Below are 9,847 nucleotides of genomic sequence, written 5' to 3'. Positions count from 1 at the left end.
CCCTCGCGAGCCCGCCCTTCCGGCCTCGCGGGTCCGCGCTTCCGCCCTACCCCTGGCAAGCGCGGGCGCGCGGGAGGCGGGTTCCGCCGCGGCGGTTCCGGGCCCGGCGCCCCGGCGTCTTTGGCGACGTCCTCCTCTCTCCCGAGCCCCGAACCTTCGCTTGTACGAAGTAAGCGTTTCCTCTCACTTTATCCGGCGCCGGCCTCTGGCCTGCCAAGGGCCTGGAGCGCCCGCCCGGGCCCGGCGCTGGGCTGGGCGCCGCTACGGCCGTGACGCGAGGACGCTGCCAGAGAGAAGGCTGTAATCTGTGGAACCAAAGCATTGGTTGTTTCTTGTTTTTTTGTTTTTTTTTTTTTTTACTTTTCTAGCAAAAATACTCAACTGTCCCCAGCCCGAGGTTTGGCTGAGATGCGGGCCTCGCTCTAAGAAGCCAACGGCGTCCTCAGTCCTGAAAATGTCAGTCTGGCGTCGCCCCGGAAACGGGAAGACCTGCGCCGCGGCCGCTCTGCAGAGAGCACTCAAGGCGCCGGGCCTGCGCCTGCCGTCCAGGAGTTTTATTTTTTCTCAGAATAACAGCCCTTGGAGAGCTGGGACTTTGCATTCTTGGTCCATGGCAGCCTTGTCTGAAAAAAACATTCCGTAACCTCTTATGTGTCATAAGCATCATGTCTACTACAAGGAGAAACGTGGGGGCTTTTTCACTCTGGAAAAGAGTTCTTAGATTATCAAGAAACTCATTCAAACTCAAAAGAGTAAACATTACTTTTTATTACACAATTTAAAAAAAATTTCACTCCTAAAACCATGCTTTTGTGGTCCCTGATGGAGGAGGCCATGTCCCCCTCCCCATCAGCCTCTGGTGACAGCAGGGACTCAGGCAGCACCTTGTAAAGGAAGGAAATGCAATATCCCATATCTTCATGGTGGAGAACAAGCCACTGCTATCGGGGTGTCCCAAGATACTCGGAGACAGCTGAGCACTCCCTAAATGAGCACAGAGCTTTGCCAGAGCTGTGTGACCCCTGAGCATCTTCCAGAGGACAAGGCAGGAAGTGAGGATGTGCTGGGAAAGGGGTGGGGAAGCCTCAGGTTTGTCTTCTTCTCGCCATCTTAGCAAAGAAAAGAACGTAAAATTCCCCTCTTAGCCCCAACCACGCCCTCCGAAAGGAACGCTGCTTTTCATGTGCTCCTTGAGCATCTTGATCCTGCTCTGGAGCGGGATGGGCCGGAGCCCAGTGGGGAGGAGCCATCGGAGGGTGTGAGAGACCCCTGGCATCTGAACCAGATGGGAGGTAGACAGTCAGGCTGGATGCCCTGCCCGAGGGGGGCCTGGGCTGGACGCAGGCTGCCTGGAGAGTGCTGGACATCTGGGTGGACAGCGGGGCCCAGGTGGGCTGCAGTCTGTGAGGGGAGATGGGAAGCGCCTGAGCAGCACACACACACCCCCCCCCCCCCCCCCCCCCAATCCAGCCTCCTTGGACTGAGCAAGCTGCTGGGCTCCGGGCCCACCCAGAGGAGGCACCGGCAAACGGACAGAGGCTGAGCCCCTCTCCAGCTGTGGCAAGTGGGTGTGCACAAACATAAAATTAAGGAAAGGAAAGGCTTCCCACACCAGCATTGTTCAGGCAGTCCAAGTCAGGATAATTGTTTACTACAAAATTGCTTTAGTTTGGAAAATGTTCAAGAAAATAAGTTAATGAAATAGTCTGGTCGGTTGGCTAACCAGTTCTGCACACACACACACCCGATTGGCATCTGTCCAGTCAGAGGAGACAAAACACGTGTATATACAAAAGCAGAAAGACGAAAAAACTCTGCCCCTTTTCTGAAGTTCACAAATGAAAGCCCTTTAACAGTACGGAACTCAACCCGGCACTAGAATGTGTTCCCACGGTCATGACAAAAGTGAATTCCAAGTCTCTCTATAAACCTAATTTCTTACAGCATCATTGGCTTTTGGTCTAGCGTTTTTTAAACTTGCGTATGAGTTTTTAGACCGTGAACTGGGCCAGATTCTTGAGAATTTACTTTCTCCGAATGGAAGAGGCCTGAAAACAACTCAGTCCCCTGAGAGTAACAGGGAGCAGCAGGGGGCTGGCGCTGGGTCAGCAGGGGCCTCCCCCGGGGCACCAGGCCCAGCGCGACTCCGGGGCCACTTCCCTTGCACACCTGCTCTCCATCTGCAGACTCAGCGCCGACAGTCCTCCGCTTTCTGAAGGAAGAAGAAGACACAAGATTCTAAGACGCTTGCTTCTCTCTGATAGAATTCCTAGCAGCAAAAGACATCAGAGGCCTTCAGAACCAGCCGGGCGCTGCTCAAGTCCCAGCCCTGCCGAGGTGCTGCCCAGATTCTAAGCTCAGGGCCGCCAGTGTGGTCTGCCCGCTCCGAGCAGTGGTGACCAGACTGCCCGGCTGTGCAGCCAGAGGCCTCACCTGAAGAGCCAGGGCTCCTGGGTCCCCTCAGAGCAGCCCACTCGCTCCACCTGCAGCCCGCCCTCCCCTCAGCTGGCTCGGGCCACCACCAGCCCTCTGCCCCCAACCCTTCTGTGGGCGCGTCCTCGTCAGGGGCTCCCCTGGGTGCTCACCCACCTTCTAAGGCCCCAGGGGTGCTCAGGGGCCTCTGGAACAGAATCATTTGTGTCCAGGACAGCATGGAGGAGGGAGCGTCCTCAGACCCGCGAAGGCAGCCCCGGGAACCTCCTTACATTTCTTGGCACATGGGCCGTGCCTCTCACCTGGCTTGTTCACTGGACACACCTCATCCCAGGTGTAGTCAGCAAGGTTCACAGGCTGTGTCACCCAGGGGTCTGTCACCAGCTTCTCCAAGGTGGTGCGCTGCTCAGGGATAGGCTGCAGCAGCCCGGACATGAGGTTCACGAGATCTGGGGACAGAAAGACCCACGCCGGCCATGTGGGTGGATCCAGGCTGAGCTCAAGTAGAACGTCTCAAAACTGCAGGTCCTGGGTGTGCCTGCCACGAGCCCCTCTGATATGTCTGACAAGCTGGGGCCCTAGCACCCGGGCCAGCTACACCCCAGGCAGGCTGCAGGAGACGCTTGTCCCTCTGAAATGGAAGCACGGGGTTCTGGGTCCCACCTCGCTCATCTAACCAATGTGTGGAGCTTCCTAAGCTCGACCTGTTGTTGGGGCTCATGCTGTGCAGAGCCTTGAACGACACAGGGTTCATGTGACAAGAGGGGAGGGAGGTGGACAGAGCAAGCCCTGCATTGTCCACCCCTACCCCCGAAGGAAGCACAGGCTCTGGGAAGGCCCAGAGCCTTGGGTCTAGATTTGGGTCCCATTTCCTGTAAAAACAACATGGGGTCCCCTCAACCAGGGCTGCTCTGAGCTTCACCATCCCAGAGGGGTGTCCTGAGAACCTAGTGAGAGGGCGCGTGGAACAGGCTCTGTGGGTGGAACAGCACGCTGCAAGAGGTGTGGTTCGTGAAGATCCTCCTCTGGACTGTTAGGCACGGAGTGCCCCACACTCCCCACCCCTGTGTTAGGAGGTGGCAGGAGGTTATGTGACGCTGGGTGGGTGGGGCCCGTGACGGAATTAGTGCCCATGTAAGAAGGCACCGGAGCAAGACCGCGCACTCTCTCATCAGGAACCGAATCTGCGGCCGCCCTGATCTTGGATTCCCAGCCTCCAGACAGAAACAGATGTCTGTCTGTCGGGTAAGCCCCAACCTGTGGTGTGTTTTCGTGGCGGCGCTAAGACACTGGCTTCCAACCTAAGCACAGACTCTGTGCACAAGATGCTCGTGCTTGTCAGCCCACTGCTTGTGAGGATCTGACACATCACAGGATGCCAAGCCTGGAGGGGACCCCAGAGCCCACGGGCCAGCAGCACCCATGAAACTCTTACCCGGCCCCTGGGTCCCCTCCACACAGGGTGCCGAGGGGGCTCACTCCAGGCACAGGAAGTCCTTTCCAGGCCACTGAGGCCCCTGGTCCTTCCCGCAGATGCAAACCACCACCCATGGCCCCGACAGGAGCCAGAAGTGCGACAGAACCCTGCAGGCTTCCCGTCAGCTGCTGGGCAGTCGCCCCCAGTGACGAGTGTCTGACCCAAGTGCTGACCTTACAGTCACTGCCACAGCCAAGTTTGCAGGCTGCTAGCGTCTGTCTAAGAAGTGGGCCCCCGGGACCCAAGGGGGATTCTCATGCACATAAAATTATCATGAGGGTTTAGTCATGCCCACGTTACCCTCTCTCCACATCAGCATTAGAGGAACAAAAAGAACAATGAGGTCATCGGCGCAGACGAAGGGGCAGCGTGCCCGCGGCGGGGGCCTGAGCCATCTCCGCAGCACCTGCAGTGCAGGCTCACCTTCTGACACCAGGTAGGGCGGGCGGATCACGGCCTCCATGGTCTCCTCCAGCTCACAGAAAGGATTCTCCTCAAAGATCAGCGTGTACAGTGTGACTCCCAGCGACCACATCTCCAGCTCCGGCCCCTTGTACCTGCAAGGAGGTGGTGGCGACATTGGGGCCCGCCCAGGCTCACCCGGAGTGACAGGCCCGCCCCACGTGCAGCCCTGAGCACGGGCCCCAGCACGGCCCGCAGCCCTCCTCAACTATGCCCTCAATTCGAGCTCCAGCCTCGCCCTGGGGAGAGAAGAGCAAACCTTCATGCTCAGGCAGCTGAGAGATGCCCACTGCCAAACGAGAGGGGATGAGGCATGTGAGAGGGGAGCACCTCCAGCTGGGAGGGCTTCCTGGACGGGGAGGAGAGAAGGCACAACACAGTGGAGGCTCTAGGCCACACGGGAGCGAGAGGAGGGTCAAGGCTCAAGACGACAGCAGTGACCAGGGGGAAGGGGAGGGGTCTGGGCAGCTGGGCAGTAGGTGGGGGGCGGGGGGGGGAGTAGGGCCTGGGACAGTGCTTTGTTGCCATGTTTCATGGGCACCTGTGAGATGCCAACACTCTGCCAGGCATTACATGGCCCAACTCTAAACCCCACAGCTGGCCTGAGAAATGGTGCCTTCACATGACATAGAAGGTGTGGAGCTACCGCCGAGCTGGCCCCGGAGCCGTGCGGTCACTCAGGCCTGGCGCGCGGGGGACAGTCCGGCCCGGAGAAGAGAGATGGGCAGCAGCAGCCTCACCAGACCACGCAGTCACACAGCGCAGCTGGGAGACACTGGTGAGCGGTAAGAGTGTCCGGGACGTCAGGAGGCCGGGGCCCCGGGCGCTGAGAGGGGTCGGGAGAACAGACCTCGGGGACGTGCGGGTGAGACCGCACAAGCTGGGCAAGGAAGTCAGGTTGGACGCTTTTCACTTTGTGATGTTTTACAGTCAGATTTCAGGAATGCTGGGGAGTGAAGAGAAAAACCCAAGAGAGGATGGCAGGTGGCAGCGAGCGTTTTCTGTAAAGGGCCAAATAGAAACATCTCCGGCTGGTGGGCCACACGGCCTCTGTCACCACTACTACACCCTGCCATGGCAGCGCCCAAGCTGCCGCAGACGCTGCATTCGCCAACACACGGCTGTGCCCAGTACAATTTTATGTATGAAACCCAGCGGTGGGCCTGTGTGGCCTGTGTGGCCAAGGGTGTGGAACGACACAGGAAGAGCGAGGGGGAAGCAGAGCTCCTGGGGACGGGATCTAGAATCAGAGCTCAGCAAAGCCTGCTGTGGAGAGATGGGGAGGCGGAGGGCGGGGGATGGTGCAGGGCCGGGGCTCCAGGAGGAGAGGGGTCGCCAGGGGCCCGAGGTGCACCACCGCTTCCTGCGGGAGCTTCCCAGCCTGGCTGCAGGGGTGGGGGGGACACAGCACAGAGCACACGTCACGGTCCCACGGACAGGCCGCGCAGCGCCCCCTCCAACTCTGAAGACCTGACGGCCACCACGAGACAAGACGGCCGCCAAGAGCACGCTTGGAGGTACCAGGCGCTCAAACTGCATCTTCAAAGAAACTGCAGGGCTCTCCTTGGACACCCCCCCACCCCTCCTGCCTGGTGGCTCTGGGTGTGCACGCAGACAACAGGGGAAGGGTTTAGTGACCACCGGCCTGGCCCCAGGCCCCCGGCCCCGTGGCTCCTCCGCACCAGTGCCTCCTGCTGCTTGACGCGCAACAGTACTTACGGGACCGCTGTTATTCTGTGTCACAAGGGATAAACCCAGCGGAAGAGAAACCCTCTTCCACTCATCCTAATGCTCATCTTGATCTTTCATCTTTTCTAGCCTTTTAAGTATAGAAAACTCCAGACGCACACGCAAGCTGAGAAGATGCCACAGGTCGGTGCAGCCACCGCCCAGCATCCCGTACGTCACCTGCCCGTCCACAGACAATCAAACGCTCATAATCGGTCGGCAGCCCCGTCAGCAAGAGGCGCCCACTGAAACCGTCTCCCACCTGAACCCCAGTGGGTGGCGGGCCCGCCGGAAGGCGCAAGGCCGGGCTGCCGCGCAGCGCATACGTACGGGTTTCCCATGAGCACCTCGGGCGCGCAGTACTCGATCGTCCCGCAGAAGGTGTGGAAGAGCCTGTCCTCCTCCAGGTAGGCAGCTGAGCCGAAGTCGATCAGCTTGACGGTAAAGTCCTCCGCGATCACGATGTTCTCGTCCTTGATGTCCCGGTGGATGATGCCCTTGGAGCGCAGGTACCCCACTGCCGACACCAGCTGCAGTTGGGGGCCCAGGGAATTTTTAAAAGGGCAATTCAAGTAAAACATGCATTTAAAATGAGGGTTAGCTAGGAAGAAAGTAACAAAGCTAAGAGCTTATTGTCTGGGCACTGGCAACATGAAAGAAGGCTGCAGAGCAGGTCCGGGCAGGTGGCGCGGAGTGGCCCGCCTGCCCCGTGCCAGCAGGAGCACCAGCACCCAACTCTTCTTTAAAATTTCACTATCGTTGTTATTCGCAGTAAGGACACTCAACACAAGATCTCACTCAGCAAGTTTATGAGCATGCACTGCAGTATCTTAGCTACAGAGCAGGACTTACTCATCTCGCGTTGCTGACGCTTGGTGCCCTCCCCCGAACGTCCCTCTCTGTGCCCCCACCAGACAAACACTGATTCCCAAGTTCTCTCTGCGCCGAGAAACCTTCCCAGCAGACGTTCACTCACCCCCCCAACGCACACCGTGACCATCTCCGGAGGAGCGCTTACGTACATAAATTTACAGAAGGGATATAGACACTATATATAGACACTATCTACGGGTACATATATACATAGAAGTTTGCTCTTGCAAACTTCTAAAGTAGAGGACACTATATTCACCCATGTTACTCACCCTGGAATTAACGACTGAGACACACCAGCTATTAACAAGCGGCTCTTACTGTCATATCACTGCCTGCCATGAAGATTCCAGAAACAAATCTTTCCTGTGCATTAAGGTAGACAGGTTTATAATCTTACAACACAGGAGGAGGGACAGGGGATGGTCCTTGAGCAGAGCCATGATGCCTGAAACTTCTAAGTAGGTGCCTGAGAAACTTAATTTTAAAAATCCAATAGCTTCTGGGAGTTTAAGGCTCTGAGTAAGAAATGTCAATTTATCAAAGCTGTCGTTAGAAACCGAGTCATCACCAGGAAACAATCAGAGAGCAAATCCAGGACTTGTTCATATCTATCCCCCCACCCAGGTTATTTCTCCATTCTTTCCAGGGTGCTTGGAGCAGTCTAGAATGAAATCACCACCTTCTCCTCAAAAATCAAAACAAGAGCTACTGTCTCCTCTCTACCCCCCTCCCCAACCTCTCTGTTGGGGATGCCTTTCTATTTCACCGATCACTCTCCTATTCCCATAAAATAATAAATGGACAAGATCGATACATAAACAGACATAAAGAAGCCAAAACAAATACTACAATCTCAATCTTTACTGATTACCTTAATTGACTGGACAGCTGACGTCTGGCGAGCATTTACTATGTGCGGGACACCATGCTACACACCTAAGACTCTAATCTAACCCTCCTAGCCTTCCCACACCTGCACTATAATGACCCTGCTGCACAGGTGGGCAATGACTTCCTGATGGGAGATGAGGATTCAGATCAGAGGCATAGGCCTCAAACCTTAATCCGACAGCTTTGTTGGCTAGGTTTTGCAATTGGTGTGGATGCTGTATGAATATGAATAAACTTCCATCCCTGATCAGTCCAGGATGGCATCTGGCTTCCAATATATATCTTAACACAGATCTTACTCCATCAAATCTAAAATCTAAAGGCTAGACCCCAGCTTGCGAGAGAGGTGTGTGTGAAGCCGCGTGTCGGCAGCTCCGGGGCCACGTGCCCAAGCCCGCCCTCTCCCCCGCACGGCGTCAGCCTGCTCACCTGTCGGAAGATGTAACTCGCCAGGGGCTCGTCCAGGCTGGGATGGCGGTCGATGAACGCGAAGAGGTCCAGGCCGGAGCCGTGCTTCTCCATCACCAGCTGAAAGAAGCCTTGGTTTTCAAATACGTCCACCACCTGCAACAAGACAGCCAGGTCTGGGCCTGCGATACCTTCGAAATGGCAAGTTTAAGGGCGTTTCACACGAGCAACGTCAGGACGCCGCGGAGTGAGAAACAGCACTCCACCTTGATGATGTTGGCGTGCTCCACCCTGGACAGAATTGCAATCTCTAAAGTAACTTTCCCAAGTTTGGGATCCTCGATCCAACAATCCTCCAACACCTTCTCCTTCTTAATAAACTTCACCACTACCTGCGAGGAAGACAGAGGGGAGAAATGACCGCCAGTGTGTCTCCGCGTCCCCTCAGGCCCAGTGCCCGCTGCTGGCTCACAATGCAGGGGACGGTCACCTCCACACGTACCTCCCCTGAATCCAGGGATGGGAGAGAAGAACTTGGCAGTGACCCCTGCCCAGCACGAGAACACAGAGGCATGCCAGCAGCTGGCCAGCAGGGCTGAGGACACCTGCCCACTTACAGTGGACATGGGGGTGTGAAGGAGGGGCCTGGGAGCTGAGGAGTCGCGGCCTGGGCCAGAGACCTTGCAAGCACGTGCCCCTCAGAAGCCCTGGCAACCCCATTTCTCAACTGAGAATGGGTGCCCTGACCCAGGAGATGAGCGAGGAGATCTGAGGACAGAAAACACAGGCAAAGGCCACCACTCACACCCGCTGGAGCCCAGTGGAGCCCGGCAAGCCTGACGTACACACGCAAACACAAGAGAAACAGCGTCACTGCCCAGGACGACGGCAAGGGTCACGGGGAGAAGACGAGCACTGGCTGCCGGGGAGGGCTGGGCACGTGGCCGAGGGGCAAAGAGGGAACAGGGGCAGCAGGCAGGAGACCCCACAAGATGGCCCACGAGCCCCGCCTCACAAGCTCATCCACTGCAGGGGGAAGGCCAACCCGTGGCCCGCCCGGTGCATCAGGCGAGCAGGGAAGTGGGTTAGGAGGCTCCCCGAGAGGTGGCAGCTGAGAGGGGCCTGACAGAGGGGCAGCGGGAGGGGAGCATGCAGAGCCGGGAGGAGCAGTGAGGAGTACGTGCAGCACCCGGTCAGCCCTCCCATGACCGCAAGGAAAAGGCAATGGCTTAGTGCTGCCATCAGTGGTGACAAGCGGTCGGACCCTAAGGATCATGCGGAGAGAGGGCCCCGTGATCCCTAGGCCAGAGGAGACTGTGAGGGAAAGCAAGAGGGTGGTAAAGTCAGCTGAAATCCTGGGTGTCCAGGGGTGCGGCAGAGAGCCCAGGGGTGCAGGCAGTGGTGCAGGGGAGCCCAGGGGCTCGGGCAGTGGGGGGGGAACCTGGGGATGCAGCCGGCCGTGGGGGGGCCATTTGGAGGCTGTGGCCCACCCCCACAGGGTCCGAGCAGACCAGCAGGAAGTCTGCTGCCGTGGGGTCTGACACACGCCTGAGAAGGGCTTCGGGGGAAAAT

General features: G+C 57.6%; 1 protein-coding gene across 4 annotated transcripts in view; it reads right to left on the bottom strand.

The window, feature by feature from the left end:
* Positions 1-1,641: 1,641 nt before the first annotated feature.
* PASK (PAS domain containing serine/threonine kinase) overlaps positions 1,642-9,847 on the bottom strand; it is a 33,632-nt gene continuing 25,426 nt past the window's right edge. For 2 of the 4 annotated variants that reach the window (XM_039228591.1, XM_039228592.1), the window contains 6 exons: positions 8,542-8,667; positions 8,297-8,431; positions 6,431-6,630; positions 4,334-4,467; positions 2,736-2,882; positions 1,642-2,212 (listed from right to left, as the gene is read on the bottom strand). In XM_039228591.1, the coding sequence (XP_039084522.1) occupies positions 2,106-2,212; positions 2,736-2,882; positions 4,334-4,467; positions 6,431-6,630; positions 8,297-8,431; positions 8,542-8,667 (849 nt within the window). In that variant the 3' untranslated portion in view covers positions 1,642-2,105. Of the gene's footprint in view, positions 2,213-2,735; positions 2,883-4,333; positions 4,468-6,430; positions 6,631-8,296; positions 8,432-8,541; positions 8,668-8,846; positions 9,044-9,847 lie in introns of those variants that run through there. The other 2 variants (XM_039228594.1, XM_039228595.1) reach the window with 2 other exon arrangements.

Source organism: Hyaena hyaena, unplaced genomic scaffold (genome assembly GCF_003009895.1).
Source record: "Hyaena hyaena isolate Hyena2069 unplaced genomic scaffold, ASM300989v1 scaffold_31, whole genome shotgun sequence".
Classification (NCBI taxonomy): domain Eukaryota; kingdom Metazoa; phylum Chordata; class Mammalia; order Carnivora; family Hyaenidae; genus Hyaena; species Hyaena hyaena.
The sequence above is the reverse complement of the archived record's forward strand: the minus strand, read 5'-3'. Positions and strand labels throughout refer to the sequence as shown.